The following is a 26,204-nucleotide window of genomic DNA, read 5'->3' as shown; positions in this document are numbered from 1 at the left end:
GATGAGGGAGCGTTTTTTAACCCAAAAGGCATTCTGCAATATACCCAGAAGGATTTACCGGTGGTAAAAGCTGTTTTATGATGATCTGCTGGGTGTACCTCAATTTAGTGAAAACCAGATTGGAAATCCAAGTAACTGAAATAGCGCACCTGTCCGAGGGCTTCAAGAATTTCCTGCATATTTGGAATTGGGTAAGTGTCAGAAATAGTTTTCAAGTTCAATTTACGGAAATCAATACAAAGGCGATACGATCGATCCTTTTTTTTTCACTAAAACAATTGGCGCTGAATATGATGAGTTACTGGGTTGAATAATGTTTGGCTCCAAAAGTTCATTCCCCTGTCTACGGACTTCATCTTTCAATAAAAAAGGGACTCTATAGGCTGATTGCTTCACTGGTATATTGTCTGTCAATTTAATTCTGTGCTTAAACACCTTTGAATTACCTAACTGAGATGGAGACTTAGCGAAAACATCTCTGTATTTGTACAAGTCTGATAGTTTCTGCCTTTGATCACCTGTCAAGTGACCGAGGTCAAAGTCTTGTATAGTCACAGGAGATACTCCGTTCTTATCCACTTCCTCACCTGCAAGAGTAACTGGACTATTATTAATACTTTACAGACTAGCAATTCCCATCCCCTTTGGAAGTTGGAGAGGCTCTGTCGTCAGGTTAGCAACAGGCACTGATACTTTTCCACCTGGACCTACTTTATCGATCGAACACCTGATGGCTAGGTCTTCACGACTTAGGTTAGAATTAGGTTCTCTTAACACTAGTTTTTTGGTGGAAACAGCAAGCTGGTTACAAAATCACTACCCTTTCTGAAGATGCTGGTAGTAAATACTTACAAGTGAGTTTAGCTACAACGGGTTTAGAACTCATGAAATGCACCCGAATACCCTCTTCCCTTAAACAGACCTTCAGCAGAACTGAGTGGATTATTCCTTTACCTAAATCTATTGTGAATGAAAAATGTCTTAAAACATTTAACCCCAATATTACATCGTACTGCCCTTTAAAATTTCCATCAGCTACCAAAACATTTTCCTGAAAAATTGCACTGTCTAACTTAAGATTTGCTGTAACTTCAGTATGTATGGGAACCACATATCCTGAAACACCGGTTACAGTCAGGTTTGGAGCCCTTGGATTTAGAGATTTATCATGCTTAATTCTATTGAATAACTCTGTGCTTATTAACGTTATGCTAGCACCTGTATCTACAAGAAATTTAGCCTCAACATTTTGAACCGATCCTGTGATCAATGGTAATTGAGAATCATTATCTAAAATATATACCCCATGTTGTACATTTATGTGGTGGGCATAAGGTTTATCGTCTCTATAATAATTTTGACCTGGTAAAACGGTTCTATGACATTGATAGCCCCTTTTATTTTGTTCAGACACCCGTCTATGTCAGAAATATCTATCTCTATCTTGTCTGTAACTTACATTGCCTACTTGGCTTATTGGCCTACCAAAAATTGCTTTAGGCTGAATTTGTATCTGATTAAACTCATTCTCCTTCTTACCCTTGTGTAAGAGTTCATATTAGTCCTATTTTGATTATTATAATACATTCTGTTTGCATTATTAACTCTGTTTCCATTAAAATTGTAACCCTGCCTGTTAACATAGGATGACCCATTTTTTGGTAACGCAGCATACTCGCGTGATCCATGGTACGTACACCGACGAGGAGAAGAAATTGGCGATGGCCGCTATCAGCGTAGCATCTTTCCCCAGGTCTTGCTCGTCGGCTGGATTTCGGTATACATGCTTCTTGGCATAACTGGGTTCTCCATGGCGTCTGTAATCGCGTTCTTTGGCTCCATTCGTGGCGTATCCTGGCAATGCCCTGTTTGCCTGTGAGTGCTTTACAGGGAACGCTACGCAGTCGCTGAGGGGGGGGGGGTGGAATGCATAAGCTACTGCATCATGACTTTGGCATTGTTCTATTTCATTAACTGCTACAACTTGCATTTGTGAATTATTACAAGTAGCATTGTTTACAACTAATGCATTTACTGATTGTTGCAAGTCTAATATTTGGTTTTGCAAAGGTTTAATAAAATTTTTAAAATAATTTTCCTGCTGACTATAGGCTTCATCGCTGTTAGTCTGACTCAACATAACATTAATTGGCTTATGTTTCGTTTCTAAAAGCTCATTGTTCGTCTCTTCACGTTTTGCAATCGTGACTGCCTGGGAAAAAGTTAAAGGATTCTGGGAAAGTACCATTCTTCTAATTTTATTTGAAATTCCCCTGAGAAACTGGGCCAACATCGCCTGATCCAAAATCATAAACATCTCTTGCAATTCGCTTTGTGTTTTAAACACCTGTGTAGCTAAATTCTTAACTCTGGCACTAAAACTTGCCACTGTTTCTGTAGGCATTTGAACAGCATTTGAGAATTGGTGTAAACATGTTACAATTGGTTCACTTTTCTCAAACTGAGCCAAGAATGCATTTTTAAACACGCTAGAATTCTTTTCCTTACGTAATTCCATTGATTAGGCAAGGAATTCTGCAGCAAGAGAACGAAATTTAGACTTGCAGACCACTATCAACTCGCTATCTCGCCAAAGAGCTAACTCCCCTACGCTTTCGAGCATTTCGAAAAAATATTGAACAGATGGACCTTCATCCGGCTTGCCAAAGAAGATTGGCACAAGGCCAAGATAGCCTGCAATGTTAGCCAAATGCGGTCTGACAGATTCAGGAGGAGATTGTGTCTGTTGTGTCCCAAATAATGGAGCCAAAAGATCGACTTCTGTTGATGTTTGTGGAATTTGTTCTTCCATTTTGGATTTATTACTGCCTATGTTAAATTAGGTGACCCTATTAATGTCTGGGTAAAACTGGGGTGAACCTATCTATATTTTGTGGGACCCCATTTTCCAAAATGGTGCGACTTACCTTACCGTTGAGCTAAAACAGAAATATAACATTAGAAATCAACAATTCTAAAACAAAAAGTGTTTCAACATATAGCAACTCGTATTCTTTTTAATTTTGATAAATTTTCTAGGTCAAAACGTTTGCTGACTGTTGTTCAATATAAGTGTTCCTGAAGACGTCTGTGTTATTTGTATTGCTGTAAGAAAAAAAAACAGAAATGCCTATGACTATTCTCTGTACACACAAAATATCAGTGCTCTCACTATTCATGTCACAAGTCAAATATTATAATCTAATTTAAAAGCGTACTATTTTTGTATAATAAAGAAAATTATACAGACATACACATGTACATTTTACAATAAAGGGTAATTAATTGGTTTTATTGAAATTATCAAGGATCTGAAATTAATTTTTTTTGATCATTCTGTGCAGCTTTTGATTTTTCAAGAAGTTTTACTAATTGTATAATTTAATGAGGCTGAAGGGTTTTTTTTTTTTTTTAATGTTTATGTTATGTTTTCAGTTTTCTGTGGGTTGTCCTTGCCTGCTTTTAATTGATGTTTTGGTTCCCTTTTATAGGATATTCAGCAGCCATTAGACACAAAAAAATTTCATCCCATCCCTTTGAAATCAGCACCTAATATAGAAAGTGTTCCATTCTGTATATCACCAAAAAAAGAGCCGTGGATTCCTCCACCTGCAAAAACAACAAGAAAAGAAAAGATAGGAAATATATCAAAAAAAGAACAAATTGTTCCATTTGGTGGACAGGTATATATATATATATATATATATATATTTTTTTTTTTTTTTTTTGTTAATATTGCATATATTATTTAAAGAAAACATATTTAGCTGTTGTTAATAAGTAAACTAGAATAACTTTATATACACATTTCACCCTAATCTTGTCAACAGATTTTATATTAAATTTAATATAAAAATTCAGTTTTCATCATATTTAGAGAAAAAAAGGGGAAATTGAGAGCAAAGAGTGTAGACAGACAGAGAATATATTAAAACGTTTTTGCATATAATTGGGCTAGTTTGTTAAAAAATTGATGACATTTTTATTTAAACAAATAGTATGATATATGCTATCTTAAAAAATTGAAATGGTACCAGTAAAACTTTTTTTTTTTTTGAATAGGGTGACTTTTATGTGAAATTTCAAGCAGAATCATCCCAAGACAAGGTAGATTTAGAACAGTCCCTTACTAAGTGCAGTGTAGGAACATTAACAGATCTCTCTTGGAATGTAATTGAAAACTTGGTAATGTAATTTTATTAACAAAAGTATAATTAATGATTTTTGCATATTTCGTATAGAATTCTATATTCCTTATAGGCATAAATTTTTACATTCACAATGTATTATATCAGAGTTAAGTTAAGCTAAACTAGTAAAATTTGTTGAATCATCTGTTTGTACGCTGCTAGAAAAACTTTAAGCTACAGTATTTCTAATATATAGTGTGAGATAAAGATATAGTGTGACACAGGATGACAGTTACTGTAAGTAATTAAATTTCTGTTCCTTTATTTATACTGGGCAGTATCTCCTTAATAATAAACTGGGATAAGTTAAGATGAAATGAACTTCCTTTCGTATTTTTCATTTGGATTATATCAGAGCTTCCAGCAGGATCGCTGTTCACGCGACCTCCCGTTCCACGTCCTCTACCGCATAACGAAGGCATTTCGGACCCTGCAATGTTATGCAATTCCGATTCGTCTTTGTGCCCCCTACACCTCCTGCAAGTTTGTCGCACTGGTAGTGAATCACCCTGTATAACAAGTGGATCCAATATGCATGCCGATTTCTCATGGGAAATTGGCAAATAAACAGTGTAAATAAGAAATGAAATTAATTATCAATGGAATTCAGTTCATTATCTCTCAGCAACATAAAGTCTGTTAATCCGAAAACATTTGGAATAACGCAATTAATTAATACAATGAATTTTCAGGCTTCTGAAGGTTTTGTCACATGTAAACTTAGACCTTTGTACAATGTATTGACATGGCACAGTTCCTGTATGGCAACAAGTAAATGTTGAATACAAACACTCCAAAGTACTAAATAAAAAACTTACTATATTTCAAATTGCACAAATATTTGAAAATCTGATTTCTACGATTAGCCTTATAGTACTGAAATCAAACAGCACTCAAAGATCCATTTAAACGTATAATGCAATTTAAAATGTCAGTTTGTTTGCTTCCCCAATTCGTCCACCATCTGACATTATAATTTAATTTGTTCAGTGGATGAAACATATTTCAGTTGTTAGCTACTCCAAACTTTATAAATTTAAAGAAAATACATGATAGCAATTAAAAATGTAAAAGTATTTATTGCTTCTAAATGTACTTTTTAATACAATTTCAATTACTATTTTGTGTTATTTAAAGGGGTTTCGTCCAGAAGATGACCAAAAAGTTGACAGTGGAGATGCATCTACTGTTAGAATATTGAGCGATCACCGATATCAGTCACTTGCACTAAGACATGAATTGGAAATTATTTTTCGACACTTTCAAATGTTGTTGTCATCTTTACATTTCCTTCAGAGTTATAGTTTAGGGTAAGTGGACCATTTTATTTTGATCTGCATTACAAACATTTTCTCTATATTTTTGATAATATACTGAATACATGCCAAGATTCCATGTCACTGTTTTATACAGGTGGTCCAAGTAAACAAGTGAAAATGTACAAGATATAGCCATAAAGTAATGCCTGTTGTTTGTGTACAGATTTTTGGTTGGGAGTGTAACTCTGTACATGTGCACTGTGCATAATGGAATGACTAACCACCTTCAATGTTTAATCCTTTCTCAATCACTACAAAGTAAAAGATGTGTTTTCGATACCAGAAAAGTGAACAACTTGAATAACTTTATGCATGATAAACAGCTTGCAGTAATCTGATAGGAGAAAAACCATGTAGCATTTATCATACACTGATGTCTTTGTGCAGGAATTCTGTAATGAATGAAAGAAATGTGAGAAAGTGAATTAGAATGTCAAGGATGGGAGAGAATTAACCAGTGATGAATCACATTTTGGCAGATCCATGTTTCACATTTGGAGGCAGTGAAAAATCGTATCAGCAAATTGAATATTTATAATAGAAGATTAACTATCAATGAAATATGACTAGATTGACTGGAGACAGTTCAAAAATCATTCACTTGTCATAATTTATTGTAAGGTGGATGCCTCAGCTATTGAATAAGAATGAAAAAACTGGATGCCTCAGCTATCGAATAAGAATAAAAAGCTGGCTTTGTATTATTCTGTATCCTGCTGTTTCAGATTTCCTGTGGAATCTGATCGTCGAAGGTGAAATGGGAATTCCATTGTTTAACCCAGAAACACAACAAATTATTGTAATGAATGTACCAGTTCCCTGCCACCGAACAAAATTGGGTTGGTCAATCAGCAGAAAAGTATTTTTTAGGACCAGGAAGGGCCACTCTGATTTATCCCATCCCAAAGGAGATGCATTCACTAGAAAAAGGTATTGTGAGATCTGATTAGTAAACTTTGGCCAGCAATTATGCAAAAAAATACCGCATCTGAGTCAGTTTCATTTTCTGTATTAGGACAATATACCACCACATCAGACATACATTATGTCTGATTTTTGCTAGATAAAGGCATGGAAATATCTATGCTTCAGATCTAGTACACTGATTTCTTGTTCTTTTGGATCTCAAAAAATAATTTGTGTAGAGGTCACTACAAAGAGCATTTGGGCTTAGCAGATTATTGTTATATCTCTTATATTATTTCTCCTTGATTGCGGGTTCCACCTCGTGACGGGTATTGCTACCAAGTACACGGGGTGGTTGTTTTTATGTCTGTGTTTACTGTTGGTCGAGGAACTCTCTGACTATCCTACAGGTGTTCAGGATTGCGACTTTCTGGAGTTCCTTGTAGGTGTTCACTGGGAGACCTATTGCTGCTAGGCTGTTATGTAGGGTCTTTGGCACCATACCTGTGGTTGACACGATGATCGGGATGGTTGTTACTTGTTGCATATGCACATCTCTTTGATCTCCTGTCTTAGGTTCGTGTACTTCCTGATTTTTTCCCCATGGGTTTTCTGCATTTAGAGAAAGAGGATAATTATAATAAAAAGTAAGGTTAGTATGTAAGATGTAGATTATGGAATAAATTTTTTTAAACAACCAGTACTTAATTATGATTGCACTTCATGTATAGGAACTTATTTGTATGCTCTCTCTCTCTCACACACACTTATCAAAAAACAAAAATAACACTGGCATATATATTTTTTGGGCCCTTATAGTTGCTTAGGTGAATTTTGTTTTTATGCTAATTCTATGTGACTGTTTATGTCATATCTTAACATATTTGAGTTCATTATGCATTCTTTCTCTCTCTCCTCTCTCTCTCTCTCTCTCTCTCTCTCCTCCCTCTCCTCTCCTCTCTCTCTCTCCTCTCTCTCTCTCTCTCTCTCTCTCTCTCTCTCTCTCTCTCTCTCTCTCTCTCTCTCTCTCTCTCTCTGGTAAGGAGGTAATGTTTTGATTTGAACATCTGTGCTTGTTAATAGAATGTTTTTACAAGAATGGAAAACACAAATAGGAGTGCAAGAATATTTGCTGATACTATGCAGAAGTATTAGGTTGGCCAGAAAGCTGCTAGCTGGGGAGGGTGATACACAAATAGACTAATAAATTAAACAGCAGCTATAGGAAGAGGTGTAAGTGATTCGTGCACACTTCTATTGGAACATGCAGCAGCCTGGAAAGCAAGGTGTTCATGATTTGAAGGCCTGCTGGGGGTCATCATGGAACAATGAAATACATGGCACAGTAACAATTAACTGGATGTAAAAAATAATTTTTACATCATATACTTAGATTTCTGAAAAGCTTTTGACACTGTTGCATGTAAAAGATGGCTGTACAAATTGGAGCATTGTGCCATTAGGAGCAGATTACTGCTGTGGATAAAAAGATGATTGAGTGGGAGAAGTCAGAAAGTGGTTATCAATGGGGACTGCTTTGTTTGGACTAATGTTATTAGTGGAGTACTGAGCCCAGTGTTATTTACAATATTGATAATGGCATATCAGGCTTAATGTTTAAGTTTGCTTATGACATGAAGGTTGACATTAGGTTATGTTACTATAACAAGATCTAGAAAAATGCAGATGGGCTGAGAAATGGAAGTTGAAGTTTTTGACAATAGATATGAATGGCTTAATTATACTACATGTATGTAGCAGTAATCCCAGATTAATGTACATACTCGAATTAAACCTGGGAGTAATTCTCCAGTCAGATATGAAGTTCTCTGAGCAGTGCACCAACAGATGGCTCATGGGGTTTTGTGAATGATATATATGAATTTTGCCAGAAAGAACAAAGGTGATTATCTAATTGTATAAGGCAAATGATTAAGCCACATCTGGCAACTAGGCACTTGCAAGGAACCCAAATGAGATGGTTAAGTGTTTGAATGGATTGAGTAAGCTCAATGATGATGAAATCCTTCCTCTTGCTCAGAGACTATACACATATGAGGGGACATAATTCAAATTATGGAAGGATGGTTGCATGATAGGTGCACGGAAAATTGCTTTCAAGCAACATGTAGTCATTTGTTAAAACAAACTTCCATTCATTGTTATAGAAGTGGATAATATTCAAGAACTGGACAAATTATTATAGGGGACAGATTATTACTATTATTACTAGCCATATAGTGCAAGGAAGCCTGAGGCTTATGTTGCAGCAGCCAAAAAAAATTCCGAGTTACCCTGAGAGAGAGAGAGAAAGAGAGAAAAGGGAATCACCAAGAAAGAGAAGAATGATGATATCCAGCTCAGGACCCTTAGTGTGCCAAGCCCATACTCACCAGATGTGAGCCCCTGGGGTTATGCTATATAAGGCTGATGCTGTATAAGATGTTTCCTTGGATAGTATATTAATACTAAAATACTGTTATTCATTTTAAAACTTAATGGTGTATTAGATAGCTATGAAATATATAGTATACATTCTAAAAACAAATATAACATAAAACCATAAAACATTTATGTAATTATTATAATGTCACTCTACTGTTGTGACTTAAGGCAGTGGTTCCTCAAAGCTTTTTACTGTATTGAAGCATGATGTCCCATGATGAAAGCCTTTTCATCATTCACTGCCTTTGTGTTTTCATCTCACCCTCTCTTTTTCTCTTTCCTCATCTTTTATGTTGAAAATTATGCTCTGTACTTGCACAAACATCAGTATATGAAGACAAACTTGAAAGTAAGGCCTCACACTTTTTATTTTTAAAGTTAGTGATGCAGAAAAGGAATTACATGCAGTTTCAAAAATACATTTAATCTATTTCTCAACATAATCACTATAAATGTTCATGTATTTATTCCAAAAGTTTGATGAGGTTTTGAAATCCTGGTACAGGGATTTATTACAACACTGATAATACTATTGTTTGCACTGCTGATGTAACCTCATTATTGTTTAGTAAATATTTTCTTTCCTGCAAGATATTGCAGGAAACAGATGTAAATCTAAATCAAGGCTTATATATATATATAGGGTGGGATGCTATAGTGTTCTGTTGTCAGTTGCATGTGCATTATCATGCAAGACATTGATTCCATTGTCAAAAAGTTGAGGTTGTTTTCTTTACAATGTGTATTGTAAATATGATTGTTTTCTTTCTTATATATGTTCAGGATGTTTCCAAATCATGGATGCTTGCTTTGATTCAGAAGAGAAGAAATGTATGTGGATCTCATTATCTGTCACAGTTTGGTTCAGGTAGTTCTCTGAGATATAAAAGTTTTCTGTTGAACACCAAATTTGCACCTATTCTTGCTTATTTGTCAAAATTTTTGGAACCCATCTGCTTGACAATTTTTGTAAAGTTAGTTCGTGATGAATGAAATGCCAAGCTAATATTTTTCAAAATTTCATGACAGTTCTCACAAATATTGCTTCTAGCTCCAGTAACATTAACAGTAGTATTGATATTAAGTCCTTGCTGTTAATGATATTAAAGTCAGTGAACATTGGCAAACAGGCCATTTTTCATTCTTCAAGTTGCTTCTCCATTCATTAAACAATAACTACCACTTAAAAACATTTTTTGTAGATATTGTTGCTTCACCATATTCAGCCATAATTTCTTTATGGATTTCTCTTTGTTTCTTGCTTCTTCCCCATAAGAAATGGATGACTCTTTACACTTTAAGTAAGTGTCCATGCAATAGGCTATTCTAATATAGCACTACATAATCACACATGAAAGGAAGTCAGATCGGTTTCATATAATTTGTTATATAGCATTCTATAAATTTTCATCTTTACATTTCTAAATTACAACATTGTAGACTTTGCTTTCTCCTATCAAATGGACAGATAAATATGATCTTCATTGTAAGGTGCAGAGGTTTTCACAGGTACCCTGACTTTACAAACCCTTCATGGCACTAAGCCAGGGGTTTAAAATGTTCTTGTTTATACTCTGGCACGACCACCGGGTCAGTAGAGTTTACAATAAATCATCAATATAAACATTAATCATATTTAGTAGTCATGGGCTTGAATCCCAGTCCACTCAAAGAGTGCATGCTACTGCACTCTCACTCCTGACCACTCAGCTACATCAGGCCTAGATGGCCTGCCTAGTGAAGACAGTAGATGTGTGTGTGTGAATACACCAAAAAGCTGGTTTCTTAACAGGAAAACTGCAAAGGGCATCTGAAAACCACTTGAAAGCAAAGTGTTATTTTACTATTTTAGTTATTCAAGAAGTTCTAGCACAAAAGTAGTTTTAGTAAAATTTTTAAAAACAGTGTCAGGTGATTTGTATGAAAAAAAAAAAAAAAATTTAACTAATGAAATGCAAAATTTATTTTCTTGAAATTATTGCCTTAATTTTATTAGTTACTAAAATGAAAATTTATTTTGATTTTTTTTTTGTTGTTGTTGTTGTTATTTACTAAATATCAGTTTGTATTAAAGTAATTGCCTGATAACTATCAAAATCATAGTAGATATCATTTGAATGAGTAGCTGAAGCAACTACAAATTCTGGGTCCCCACGAAATTGTATTAAAAGTCTGCAAGTCAATCCCTGCCACTTTTGCACATGCCCAAGATTTAGGTTATCTAAATTGATACTTATGTGCAGGGGACTTCTGGGATAATACACAATATTCATGGATGGTTATTTGAATATGTTTGGTTATAAGAACACATCCTTTCAGAACAACTTTTATGTGAATTTTTCCCCAGAGACAAGTGGTTTGTTCCAGATGAGGAATGCTTACTTTTTTCCTCCCTGGAACTTGATTTTTTTCTATAAAACATCCTACAGGTTTTTTATTCTGCAATATTCCTAAACCATCTAACCTACTGTAATTGTTGAACTTTCTAACAGTAATAACTGCACATTTTTTCTACCTCATAAGGAATGAAAGTAAAGCAGTCTATCTGAAAAATATGTAACGTTTAAACCTATATTCAGTAATGCAGGGTCAGGTTAAATTAATTTGAATTTTTAAGATAAGATGAAATCAGTTCACCTTAAAAGATGAGGGAACACAGAGTCCTAAATCTTGAATGTATGGAACTAAAAGTGGCTGCAGGTCATTGTTTGGAGACATTGGAGTGCCAGAAGCACATGGTTTTTCACGTTAAAAACGTTTTTACCAGTGTTATTTGGAAAAAAGCGTTACATTACTTAGAAATCGTCACGAAACCCGATGCGCATGCGTTGTACTTGTTGCTGCTGCAGTGACGCAAGAAGTACAATTCTTGGACCTAAGAAAACTCAATTGTGCACAACAAGTATAATTGAGCAGTGACACGCTATGTTATACCATTATATCAGCATAATGATTAATACACAAGTGACTGTGCCAGAATCTACAACCCAGCGTTCAAAGGAATATCTTGAAAGAAAGAAAGGGAAGTTGGACAGAAATGTGAATTCAGATGAAATCCAACAAGAGTGTTTCGTTATGCCTGGGAGTTCTCAAACTGCACCCAAAAAAACTCGAGCTGAAATAATGAAGGAATATCGTGAATGGAAGAAAAGGAAATTAGAAATTCAAACTATTCCGAATAATAATGAAATTCAACTACAGAGTTCTACTATGCCTGATACTTATCAGGAATCTAAAACTCCAGCAGAATGAATGAAGGAATATCGTGCACGAAAAAAAAGCGAAATTAGAAATGGCTAATAATGAGATTCCTGATTACATCCCTATAGTGTCTACATGAGCTGACAGTAAGTTTTAAAAACTAGTAAGTTACAAAAACCCATTTGGATTTAGTTGTAATGTTTGTAATCATTTTAAACCATTTCCAACATCTTCATATGAATTACTTCAAAATGAATTTCATTTACAAGAAGTGAGTACTTTCATGATGTGTAATACCTGTCATACTTCATTAAAAGAGGGACGGATACCAACTATGGCCACGTCAAATGAATTTATATATCCAACATATCCTACTCATTTGCCTCCACTGGATGTTGTGACAGTGTTTGATATCACCACGATTACCCTTTATGCAAATTTGTCATTTACGTTATGAACATGTACAATTTGAGATCATTGTACACGTAATAAATGTACCAGTTAACGTAAATACGATGGTTCATCAATTACCCAGAGAATTAGATGACGATTGTGCCATTAATGTATATATAAAATGAAGACTCATACATAAATCATCATATCTACAAGGATGTGTGCAGAAGAAAATAGTGAAAATATGGTTATTTGATAAATTCACCTTTGTATAAATTCTATGGCATAAAAGTGAGTGACAATTTCTTGGGGACAAATGATGATAGTGAACAGGAACATTCAGATGAAATTGTGGAACTTGTCAACAACGATGATGAACTATTGTTAATTCAACAACAAACATTATTATGGTCTGATGATAAATATTTATGTATAGCGCCGAGTCAGAAATTATCTCCAAGTTTCATATTTGATATACATGCAGAAGAACTTTCTTTTCCAGCTATTTATTTGGGACATGCACAAAAATTTAAAAATGGATTAAAAATTGCTCCCTTTATGATGGCATCGAGTGAAATTCGTAGATCTGATCAATGTGGAGTAACTCTCCAACATTTGCTATATATGGCAATGAAAATTATGCGAATGTGTACTGCAGAAAATTTGCAAATTACATTTAAATCAGTAGGAATAACAGCTAATATTACTTGTTCTATATTGGAATTGAAAGAATTTATAAACAAGTCATTAGAGATTGCTCAAGAATTATGGCATTCACTACAATTTCATGAATTAGTATAAGTTGTTCGACAGTCTGATAGTACATTTTCTAAAATTCTTACAAAAATAGGCAATGGAGAAGTGTTATTACCAAATGAACTTAAAATTATAGAATTGAGATTTGTTACCAAAGAAGATGCTACTAATTTATGTCTGCAAGGAATTCGACTTATTTTTAAGAAATAGTGATGTAAATGCCTATAATACAAATGCTTTAGTTGCAGATGAAACCCATGAAGTGGTTGCACAAGATTTATACTAAGGATATCATTCTGAAGAACAATTAGCAAGTATGCGAAATAAAATTCATAAAATGTCAGTGACTGAAACTGCAGGACTTCCATACATTCTACCATTATTGAAAGGAAAACCGTACATGATTACTACAAATATAGATGTCGTTGATGGATTGGTAAACGGTGCAATCGGTACTTTAGTATATTTTGAATTTGAGGACGACGAAACAGTTAAATGAGTATGGATGAAATTTCCTGAGTCAAAAATAGGACATAACCTTCAATCTCGTTATAAACAATATGTGAAAGATAAACATTTACGTAGTCAATCCGTACCTATTATAAAACGATCAACTATGATTCCATTCAAGAACAATAGGAACTTAACATGTAGATGTACACAATTTCCTTTAGTTTGTGCTTTGACTATACATAAATCTCATTAATTATGAGATTTATGTAATTATGATAAAGATCATCAACAGCAACTTGTATACGTGGCATTATCTCGCGTGACCTCATTTCAAGATTTATATATTACAAATCCCCACAACAATTTCACATTTCACCACAGCAAAGCTATTAGTAATATAGAACTTCATGCTGAACTAGATCACTTGAAAAATAATAAGCTACCATCTCTACAGGATGAACTGCAAGATTTCATACAAAGTGGTATATCTATATCGTCAATGAATGTACAAAGTTTACGGGCCCATGTTCGAGATATCGAAACGGACACAATCTTACAGCAATTCAAAATATTGATATTAAGTGAAACGTGCTTGGATAATGATGAACATATATTACTCAACCCATTCCAACGTGTGACTCAATTTAAAAGGTCGGATGTTGGTAGTGGTGGTGTTGCAATATATCAACGTGAAGGTTCAACTATCATCAGTACACCACATATCTTTGCACAACATAATAGCAGCAATGCGACAGCAGTATCAGATGAAATTGGAGACATTTCTGGATCTTTAGTGAATCTATTTTCATCATTTCCATATACATCACTCCAGAGATGTCGCTAGATATAATTCAAAAATTCATAAACAAGAATTTAATGCCATATTCCATTGAAGGTGCAAAATTATCGGAAGAGCCACTGGATCGTATACCTATAGTTCTCACTGGTGATTTCAATCTAGAATTAAATTCTGAGTCTGGAAAGAAGTTTTGCAAATTTATGAAAGATGTCTTCAATTTAGATATTAAGTCAAATACTTTAGTAAATACTACACATAATGGAACAACAATCGATGGAGTATTCACTCGGGAATTAAAATCATTTGAATGTCAAAATTATATATCTTATTTCAGTTACCATAGATCAGCGGTTCCCAACCGGTGGTTCGCAAAGGGGGTTCACACTAAAAATTCTGTAATGGTGTCTGTTTAGATTTACAACTCGGCGCGTTAGCACAGCAGTGGTATTGTCACCGTCCTCCTCACACCGGGTGGAAAAGGCTCGGGTTTGAATCCCGTCAACAACGCTAGGAACTCTTATGGGTTTTTTCACTCCATGGCTGAGTTAGTTGGTCTCAGGCGTACATAGCAAGGTTTTCCCCCCCAGAAACTGGGGTTTTTCGTCCAACAAAACAGGCAAATCGACCAGAGAACACACACAATTTACAGACAATACAGCATACCTGTATATGTAAGAAATCACGAGTGGCCCTAATATAATAATTTGAATTTTTTTTTTTTTTCCTTTAGATTTAAATAGGTTTATTATTGTAAACTACAAAATATAACTAATAATAAACAATAAAGGAAAATAAAATTAAATAAAAAGTAAAGAATTGCCAAAGAAAGAAACCACATCTCCCACAATTCCTTATAATTAGTTTACTGTTTTACAGTATATTATGTTAAATAAATGTTTTCCATACAATTTTTTTTTTTTTTCATTCTCAAGGACCATTGTTATGTCCAGGTACTTTTTTTTTTTTTAGAACCTATAGTGCATGGGTTGAAGGTTGAAAAGATGAAAGAAGATACTTTTTGACATTAGACTTCTGTAGATTGTAATTTTCAGGAAATATGTATGAAGGAAGGTTGTTCCAGAAAACAGAAGTTGAATGAATAAATGAGGAAGAAGAAAAGTTGCTTCTGCGAGTTTCAATTTGGACAGTAAAAGGGAATGACCACCGCATATCCCGGAGCAACATGTTGCTAATGCTCCTAAAAACCAAATAACAAACAAACAAACAAACAAGCTTTATTTCTTTATTGCTTTAGATAGTCCTGTTCATTGCACTTCCTGCCACATTTCTTCATATTTATTTTTAATATCTTTCTTCTTGTTGACTGGTTGTGACACGGACTGCTTGGAGAGAGTGGGAATTATAGAAGCCAATTCAGAAGAACAGTGCCCATGGAAGTATCTATAGAAAATGCATGCAGCAGAAACAAAGTCTATGAGACAGAGTGGAGAGACTCTGTTAGAGATGAGACATTAATTAACCTAACTGCCCTCTTTTGAATAGAATCTACAAGCCTGAGAGAGGTTTTGGGGGCATCGCCCCCAGATGTGGGAACAGTATTCCATGGTAGGCCAGATTTGCGATTTCTACAGAATCAACAACTGTTTGGAAGAAAAGTAACACCAAGAGCGAAAGAGGAAACCCAGATTTTTAGATGCAGAGGAAGCAATATTTATAATGTGCTTTATACCAAGAGAGATTAGAAGTCAAGGTAATCCCCGAGATCTTGCCCGAAATCGGAGCGACATAAAAATAAACATAGGAGCAGAAGAATCCTTTTGCGAGATATAAGACAGGACTGAGTTTTAGAAGGATTGAAATTCTTTATTATTATTATTATTATTATTATTAGCCACATGGTACAAGGAAGCCTGAGGCTTATGCTGCACCAGCCAAAAAAAAAAAAAAAAATCCCGAGTTACCCTCTGAGAGAGAGAGAGAGAGAGAGAGAGAGAGAGAGAGAGAGAGAGAGAGAGAGAAGGAAATAGAAAGGAACCACCAAGAAAGAGAAGAATGATGATATCCAGCTCAGGACCCTGGGTTTGCCAAGCCCATACTCACCAGATGTGAGCCCCCGGGGTTAATTTGCATCCTTTGCCAAAAATTTCTCGTAATCTGCCTTTGCCTGCCTAACTTTCTCTGTGACTTGATTACAGACTAGTTTATATCTGCCATAGGCTTCTGTGTCACCTGATAATTTATATGTATCTCATACATTTTTCTTCTCTGCCACAAGCCTCATTAATTCGTCTGACATCCATTTAGGCCTAAATCTTGAACAATATTTCTTTGTTGGTATGAAAAGCCTAGTAGCTTCCAAGATTAATTCTTTGAATGCTTCCCATTTTGAATTTGCTGTTGGTAACATCATCAGTTGGTTCCACTGTATAGAATTTAAATACTGTCTCAGACCACCGTAGTTACCTTTACGAAAGCAAAAACCCTTCCCGTTACCCCTGATGGTGGTTACCTCTTTGAGTAAATCCCACTTCAGCACACTGTGATCACTGCCACCCAATGGTTCCTTTATCTTAAGATTCTTGATGCATGAAGAATCACTACTGATAATCAGATCAAGAGTATTACTCCCTCTAGTTGCCTCCCGAACATGCTGCTGTAGAGAACAATAATCCAATAAATCCACAAAAGCCTTGCTAGTGTGTGAGTGACCAACTCACAAATTCCAGTCAATCTCGGGGAAATTAAAATCCCCCATTATAAGACACTGATTTGCTGGCCCACTCTATTTCTCTGCATGATTGCTCATTATACTCATCAGATTCATTTGGCCTATAACACAAACACCTACTCTCATTTATTCCTTTCCCAGTGCTTATGTCACACCAAACAGCCTCAAAATTGCATTTTCCACCAACATCAATTGGATGCACTTCCTTAGATTTTGTGTTTCTTAACTAACAGCATAACCCCTCCTTCTCCCTTTCTGTCCTATCTATCTTTTCTGTACATATTGTACTCCCAAAATTCCAATTCTGCACTGCTTATATCTGTGTGACACCACGTCTCTGATATCCCAACAATATCTGCCTTTGATGTCTTGACTAGCCCTTCAAGCTCATCAAATTTATTAACTATACTCCTAGTTACCCTAACACAGCCCACATATTTACTTGTTCCACTATGACTGCCAACAGTCCTGGAAATCTCCGTTACCTTTCTTTCCAGGCTGCTGCTCATTCTAATAGAAGCAGGGCAAGAATCACTTTTGCCTCTCACTGTGGCTACTGTTAGGCTTTTAATCTGTGTATCCCCCCCCCAAACTAGAAATTTTCTGACCCACCTAACACTACCTTGTTAACCTCAGCAAATATTCTTGCACCCTTTCTATTTAAGTGTACTCCATCCGTGTAGAAGCAGTCTCTCCTGTCAACAAGCACAGATCAGGCTGAAAAAAATTCTACCCCTTGAGCCTTGCACAATCTCTCCAGGGACGAATTGATAGACAAGGCTCTCATCATTAACTTTCATAATTATTATATTTATACATCTACATCCTATGCTGCTGCTTTGTACACTATGGTGCTTTTGTTATATTCAATATACAGTAATACCCCGACTTACGCGAACTCGGAGTTACGCGGTTCTTGATTTTTTCGTTTGGCAACGCTGCCGCCCACTATCTTCAAGGTCGTTTTTCATATGTTATCGATATCCGGTGCGACGGCGGAGATTGAGAGCGAAAGATGAACAAAATTCAAACTTTGCTGCTTTTATGTTTTTTATATCAGTGAAGGGGAAACACATTTCACCATAATAACGTAAAAACCAACACAATTCCAGCTATCGGTATAATCGCAAATGCAATTAGATCGAGTTTACTACCAGTTTATATAACAGATTTCACTAGCAGAAACGCAACTGGATTTTTATTGTTTTATGGTAGTAACCCCTAGAAATGTGAGGTGTTAATAGTGTATCTCTGCCTTTATGGTGTTGTTTATTCAGTTGCTACATGCGCGCAGCTTTGTTTATGCGTATCAAGCGTGCTCCTCGTTTTGTAATTGTGCTTTATTCCCTAAAAATTAGTAAAATTAAAAGGTGTGAAAAGGAAGCGTCCTGGTGAAGACACTGCAGATTCAGAGAGAAAAAGAAAAGCAATTATCGATAAACAGAGGCGGACTGGATCAAAAATTCTTACCCGGGAAAATTTATAGTGGCCTCACACTATGGTTTATGGCCAAAATCACACTGGCCCACCGGGGGGTTTCCCCGGTAAGGCTTATGGCCAGTCCGCCTCTGTCGATAGAGAAAAAATATGAAATTGTGAAACGCTTTGAGCGAAATGAAAGACCATGTGATATTGCACGTGCTACAGGCCTAAATGAAGCAACGGCGAAAAGCACATGACAATTGCAAACTTGACAGGTTGAAAATTGAAAAGATCTCAATTGTAAAGGGCTTAAAAATTTTAGAAAACATAGACTCCAACGAAGAACGCGTTATAGCTACAAAGCAAGGAATAAAAAAATTATTAGCTTGCTACGAAGAAATTCTGCGTGAAAAAAAGGAACGCGCTGTGTCGTCAGACGAATTTGTTAGATTTTATGAAGCCATCGAAATAACTTTTTAACGGAAGTCATTTGTTTTTTTAATACATATTTTGTATTAATATGTATAAAGAACTGCAATTTTATTAATATTTTTCTTCTAAACTAGTGTTTTTGTTAGTCCTTGGTCCCAATTAAGCAAAATTTATATGTATTTATATGCAAAGTTGTACCCCGACTTACGCGAATTCGACTTACGCGATTTTCGTCGGACCCACCTATCGCGTAACTTCGGGGTATTACTGTATGCTGATTTGCACAAAAACTAGTTGTAAAATATAACTACTTCTGCTTTATTTCTCTCAGTGCCTCCGTAGCCAGGTGGGAAGGAGCAGCAGTGCATAGCACACGCTTCTTGATTAGACTGGGGTTCGAGTCCGTCACCACCAAATATGGAGAATGCAGAAAGGTCAGGGAATGACCACCGCATATCCCGGAGCAATATGGCCTTAGTTGCTAATGCTCCTAAAAACCAAATAACAAACAAACAAACAAGCTTTATTTCTTTATTGCTTTAGATCGTCCTGTTCATTGCACTTCCTGCCACATTTCTTCATTTTTTTTTTAATATCTTTCTTCTTGTTGTCCATAATTTAGTGTAAAATTCATTATATATTACTTCTTAAAATTGATTTTAGAGATCACTAGTTATTTATTTTTACAGCTCTCTCTCTCACGTTGGTTTTATTACTATAAATTATTAATGCTTAGAACGGTCTCTGTTTGATATCGCTTTGGTTGCAGCTTTCGAATTGACCACTTGTCATTTCCTGCCCATTCAGTTTTGTATTTCAGGTATAGAATTTCTAAGATGTCTTGCACTTTTAATTTTTAGCTGTTGTTTTTGACATTGGTATTTGTTTACTTCAATTCTTTTGTATTAAATTTATCATAACTTTCATTATAAACACTGCATAGAGACTAACTTGTCCTTACTTTGTAGGAGTCATATTGCTTTTCCTTTTTGATTATTTTTACTTTATTTTCAAATTTCTACTCTTGCACAGCTTTGGACAAGTATAGAAACACAGTCCTTTGATTTATGGTCAGGTGTAGTTCCCTGATGAAAAACCTGATCATGTATCAACTTTGATTTTCATTTTTTCTGACGTCGGATTTAAATGTATTTTTGCTCTATTTCCCCTTTTTTGTACTATAACTAAATGTATCCACCATTATCTGATGCCAGCTACCGTTATTTTATTTTATTTTACAGGTCACTTCCTTTAATTAATTAATTTATTTATTTTACAGGTCACTTCCTTTAATTAATTTATTTATTTATTTTACAGGTCACTTCCTTTAATTAATTTATTTATTTATTTTACAGGTCACTTTCCTTAAAATATTTTTATGTTTTGGCTGTTACTTCTTTTTGGCTTTCCGTGTAACTCATATCTACATTTTTATATTTATTATAACATATATATATATAAATATATATATCACTCTAAGTTACTCATTTATGTGGAGTGGTTCAAAACTATGAGAATAGGGGTAGCTAGATACTTTTTGGAAGATAGTGTGTATTTTTTATTTTATTTTTTTTCCCTTTTAGCAACATTTGTGAATTAATGACATAAAATTTTATTACTTTTGTGTGTTGACCTTGTAGCTAGCACAATTGCTATGATGACTGTTTTTTTAAAATCCCATAGAAAAATGTCCTGGATTCAAATCCCATCAAGATGGGAGGAATATTTTTTATTAGCTTTATTTTTCACACACTGGTTTGGTAAGTCTGTGTTTTTATTTAGCAAACAAGAAACTGACCAAGAATATATGCACTTTACAGACACTATATATGCACTTTACAGACACTATATATTAGCACTTTTGTCTGAACACAAATACGAAAACTGACTTTTGAATGTTGTTAAAAGTGGGGTATATGTGTATCTGTGAAAGCTGCATCAAAACTGATGCCACCAATTTTTTTTTTCTACTTGTGCAATGTTGCATACAGGAAGTAATGCTGTCAGGTGAAAATTTAAACTCTATTTCAGTATTCTGAGTTTCAACACTGCATAAGGAGGCAGGCTATAATAATCTGAAAATGAAGAGTGACATTGCTGTACATATGAAGCAGTGGTGTGTTGTTGACTTCTTGAATACAGAGAACATTAGGTTCATTGAGATTCACCAGCATTTGAAGAATATTTATGGGGACAAAATAGTCAGTGTGAAAACAGTTAGGCAGTGGGTTAGGTGTGTCATTGATGGTGGTAGTGATTTGAACGACATGTCAAGATCAGGCTGTCCTTGAATTGCAGCATGGTGGAAATGAGGCACAAGTGTATAACTGATGAAATGGATACTGACACTTTTTTTTTTTTTTTTCTACTTGAAATAAAAAAATAATAAAAATTTTTTTTTTATTTCAATCCACATAGGAATATTCCATGATGGATGAAGATAGATGAAAAGGAAGGCGAGAGAGAGAGAGAAAAAAAAAAAAGGTTTTTCATCCCGCATGGGAGAAAGTAATAGGAAAGAAAAACTGTGTTTGTGAGCTTGTGTGTGTGTTCTGTAGCGTGATGTTGTGTTTTGGCCTTTTGGCTACCTGGAAGCAGTGATCACCTGAACGAGACGACTTCCTCCAGGTACTCGTCCCTAGCAGAAGGAGGGCAAGGCCTCCCCTACTATCTGCATGCCCTCCTCCCTGGGGAATGAGTTCCCAGGGTGGAAAGAAAAACTTGTATAAGATGAACAGAGGGAAGGAGTAAAGAGGAGGAGGACTATTCCGGCCCAGGGAAGTCCCAATCCCGGATCGATTGCTAGAACAACAATGCAAACATACAAAAAAAAAAAAAATAATAATAAAAAAATAATAAATAATAAAAAAAATATATATATATATAATAATAATAATAAATAATAATAAATAAATAAAATAAATGTATAGTGTGAGAGAGGAGCTTTCCTGGTCTGGTGAGCCCCAGCCCAGGTCAGAACGCGGAAAAAAAAAAAAAGTTTAAATCCTACAACCTGCTTAAGGAAAGGAATAGAGCGTCGGCCAGGATGTCAGCAAGCAGAATGATGGGAAGAGAGAGGGAAAAAAAAAGAAAGAAAGAGGATTTTTTTTTTAATATTAATTATCCCACACGACTGACACATTAAGACTCAATGTGTGCAACTATAGTTATGAGCTTTAATATACATTTAAAACAGTTCTGGACACTCTGAGATACAGGATATTGTGGGCCAGGTGGATTCCACAGATGTCTAGATTACAAGAAGCAGTACCACTACCAATTCCTTAAATGCTGATTTCCAGGTGATTCTCTAGTGAGGAAAAGATTAGTATTAGTATTAGTAACAGCCGCATGGTGCAAGAAAGCCTATGGCTTATGCTGCACCAGCCAAAAAAAAAAAAAAAAAGATAACTTAGTTGATTTCAATCCTTCTAAAACTTAGTCATTTCTTATATCTTGCAAAAAGGATTCTTCTGCTCCTATGCTTATCTTCAATGACACTCAGATTTCTAGACAAGATAACATCTCTATTAGGGATTACCCTGACTTCTAATCTACCTTGGCATAAGCACATCACAAATATTGCTTCCTCTGCATCAAAAAAACTGGGTTTTCTCTTTCGCTCTCGATGTTACTTTTTTTCCAAACAGCTGGTCACTCTGTTCAAATCGCAAATCTGCCGTACCATGGAACATTGTTTCCATATCTGAGTGGGAACACTCGGAGTGTTGGTGCCCTCCATAACCTCTCTCAGCCTCCTAGATTCTATTCAAATGGTAGTTAGGTTAATTACTGACCCATATCTTACAAAATGTCTCTGCCTCATAGATGCTGTTTCTGCTGCATGCCTTTTCTATAGTTACTTCCACGGGCACTGTTCTTCTGAATTGACTTCTATAATTCTTGCTCTCTCTTCCAATCCAGTCCAATCACGTGCCACAGCCAGTCAGCATCCTTTTACTGGCCAACTTCAAACTCACAGAACCAACTTTTCTTCTTCATCATTTATTCTTTCAACTTCCATTTTCTGTAACAACCTCCCTTCATGCATATTTCCTGAAAATTACAATCTGAAGATCAAGTCTAATGTCAACAAGTATCTTCTTTCATGTTCTCAACCTTCAAGCCATGCATAGACAAGACAATTATTATAGGTTCTAATAACTCTTGTGCTTGGATTTTTGGATATAAAAAAAAAAAAAATCATATCTTCCATTTTCTTTGGGACAAGAGAGCTATCCTTGTGGGCATCCCCTTGGGGGATGCAATCAATTCTGCTTCCTGTGTTTAGATACTGAAGAGACCAAAGGCACAAACTGGAAGTGAGACCTGAGAAGAAAGGGAACTTTCTCCTGTGTACAGCAGTGCTAGACCTCCTAGTAGCATGCTGACAAGGGAGACTACTTTCGTCAGACTTTCACCTGTTTGATCCTATGAAGCAGTGGTTTTCAACCGGGGTTCCGCAGCAACATTCCAGGGGTGCCATGTAATTTGGGTTTAAGTTACTTAAACTTATTTTTTTAAAAAAATTTATATGTTTATTTCATTATAAAAAGATGTACAGTATCTTTTTAATTTTGTGGTAATCTATAATTGATGTTTACTTAGTTGTTTTTTTTTTTTTTTTTTTTTTTTTTAGGAGCATTAGCAACTAAGGCCATATTTCTCCAGGATATGTGGTGGTCATTCCCTGACCTTTCCGCACCCTCTGTATTTGGTGGTGACGGGCTCGAACCCCGGTCTAATCAAGAAGCGTGTGCTACGCACTGCTGCTCCTTCCCACCTGGCTACGGAGGCGCCTAATGTTTACTTAGTACCTCAATATATTTTTTAATATTTTATATACACACACACACACACACACGTGCGCACGAAGAATCGGATCTAACAGGCAGAAAAGTGAGTAGGGGTGCCCCAAAATAAAATAAATGATGTTAGGGGTGCCATTATTAAAAAAAGGTTGAAAACCACTGGTATGAAGGATGGCCTTCTTGGGGAACACTTTGCAATGACACTATTGTCATTGTGGGTCTTGGAGGTTGACAACTTTTACTAGATGGGGGGATGCATAATTCAGCAGTGGCAAAAATGTATACTAAGTGGTAGTGAATATATAGAAATATAAGGTATGGGTATTACACTTATACAGTGGAACTTTTATAAGTCAACTGTACGTAACTTGAATTTTTTTTATAACTTGAAGTTTATTATTATACCTCCCTCAAACCAGCATGAATCAGAGGGGAAAAAAATCCTTATGCTTACCCTTCATTATAGAAGAATGCTGCAAACCTTTCTGCAGAACAGATCCTGACCCTGGATGATTCCATGCCACATAAAATTCATGCTGTCTTGGCAGCACACAGAGACTCAATACCTACTAAGTGACATTCTGTTGACCTTGATTATTTTTTTTCCCCACTAGCTGTATATTATACCAAAAGATTTGCAATGCTGTTTATTTTGCTCTTTTTTTTTCAGCTTTTCAAGCATGACCGAAAAAAAAAAGAAACTCTTTGAAGAAAGTGATTTAAAGAAAATGATTTCTGAAGTTGATTCACAGACAAAAGAATCGGTTGTTGCTGTTGAGAATTTGAAGGAGATGTTAAACATTTTACAAAAGGCAAGTTTCAGTTTGTGTACTTTTTCATAAAGTTTCTTAATTTTCATCCTTTTTTTAGATTTATTCTACATTTAGAAACTGGAGTATAAGGGATTGTCTGTTCTTATTAACCTTTGAAGATTGTCAGCTGTTACAGTTATCACTATGCAATAAATGCATTCCTAAAAACTGTCAAACAGGGCAAAAATATGTCTCTTGGAAAACAATTTTCCCATAGAAAATAATATTACAAAGCTGCATTATTAGTATTAACATTAGTAGGGGCACCCATTTCACCCCTCCATTCATTCCAAATTGGCTCTTCAGCTCAGCCTTAAATTTATTTAGGCTATCAACTTCCACAAAAAAAAAGATGAAAGTCTGTTCCACCAATCAACCACCCGCTGGCTAAAGGTAAACTTTCGCAATTCCATTCTACAACTGTCTTTCCTCAATTTGAATCAATGCCCCCTCATGTTCTTAATCTGAGCAAGAGGAAGAATCCATCAGCATTCAGACTGCTCAACCATTCAAGGCCTTATACACCTCAATCAGATTACCTCACAGGTGCCTAGTCTCCAGATGCTGCAATTCGCAGAACTTAAGCCTTTCTTGTTAAGAGCACCCTTTCATCCCTCTCACCAATCTTGTTCAAGCTTGCTTGCTCAAGCAACTCTTAAGTCCTTCCTAAAATGAGGCCTCCAGACCTGTATGCAGTACGCAAGGCATGGCCTGACCATTGCCTTATACAAAGGGATAATCACCTCCTTTTCCCTACTAGCAAAATTCCGGTATATCATTGACAGCTTGTCTGCATTGCTCAGAAAATTTAATTTCTGATTGCACAATTACTCCCAGGTCTTTTTCATTTTCTACCACCCTTAGTGTACTATCCAGAGTTGGCATGTTCCTCTGGAGTTACTTCTATCACATGCAGTACTTTGCATTTGTCAATGTTAAATTTCAATTGCCACTTCTCAGCCCATCTGCCCAAATTGTCTAGATCCTGTTGCAGTAGCACACTACCATTACTGTCATTAACAACACTGCCAACCTTTGTATCATCTGCAAACTTGGACATTAATCCTGATATATCTTCATCAATATCATTGATGAATACACAAAACAACAATGGGCCCAACACAGAACCCTGGGAAACTCCACTAATAACATTTGTCCACGAAGAGCAGTGTCCATTGATTACCACTCTCTGTTGCCTCCCACTAAACCATCCCTTTATCCATTGTAGCAACTTACCCTTAAAGCCATACCTCTCCAATTTGTACAGCAGTCTTCCATGTGCAACAGTATCAAAAGCTTTCCTGAAATCCAAGTATATGATATCAAAATTATTTTTGACATTCAGTTCGTTTGTGACCACATCATAGTATCCAATCAAATTGGTCAGACAAGACCTCCCTTTAAGAAACCTATGCTGTGTCTTAACTATTACTATAGTCTTGTCTAGATGATCCTGCAATACTTCTTTAACCATTGACTCCATTATTTTTCCCGGAACACAAGTTAAACTTACATGTCTATAGTTACTTGTGTCCCCTTTTGAACCCCCTTTATTTTATTTTATTATATTTTGTAT

At 35.5% G+C, this 26,204-nt stretch overlaps 1 protein-coding gene across 1 annotated transcript in view; it reads left to right on the top strand.

The window, feature by feature from the left end:
* The window catches only part of LOC150089562 (uncharacterized), a 206,655-nt gene that overhangs the window by 11,698 nt on the left and 168,753 nt on the right, over positions 1-26,204 (top strand). The window contains exons 2-4 of the mRNA XM_090390032.1: positions 3,492-3,683; positions 4,063-4,185; positions 5,328-5,500. Coding sequence (XP_090246158.1) covers positions 3,492-3,683; positions 4,063-4,185; positions 5,328-5,500 — 488 coding nt within the window. The remainder of the gene's footprint in view (positions 1-3,491; positions 3,684-4,062; positions 4,186-5,327; positions 5,501-26,204) is intronic.

The sequence above is a fragment of the Mastigoproctus giganteus genome, chromosome 2 (assembly GCF_048544385.1).
Source record: "Mastigoproctus giganteus isolate SK-2022 chromosome 2, ASM4854438v1, whole genome shotgun sequence".
Lineage (NCBI taxonomy): Eukaryota > Metazoa > Arthropoda > Arachnida > Uropygi > Thelyphonidae > Mastigoproctus > Mastigoproctus giganteus.
Note: the sequence above shows the minus strand (reverse complement) of the source record. Positions and strands in the feature narration are given on the sequence as shown.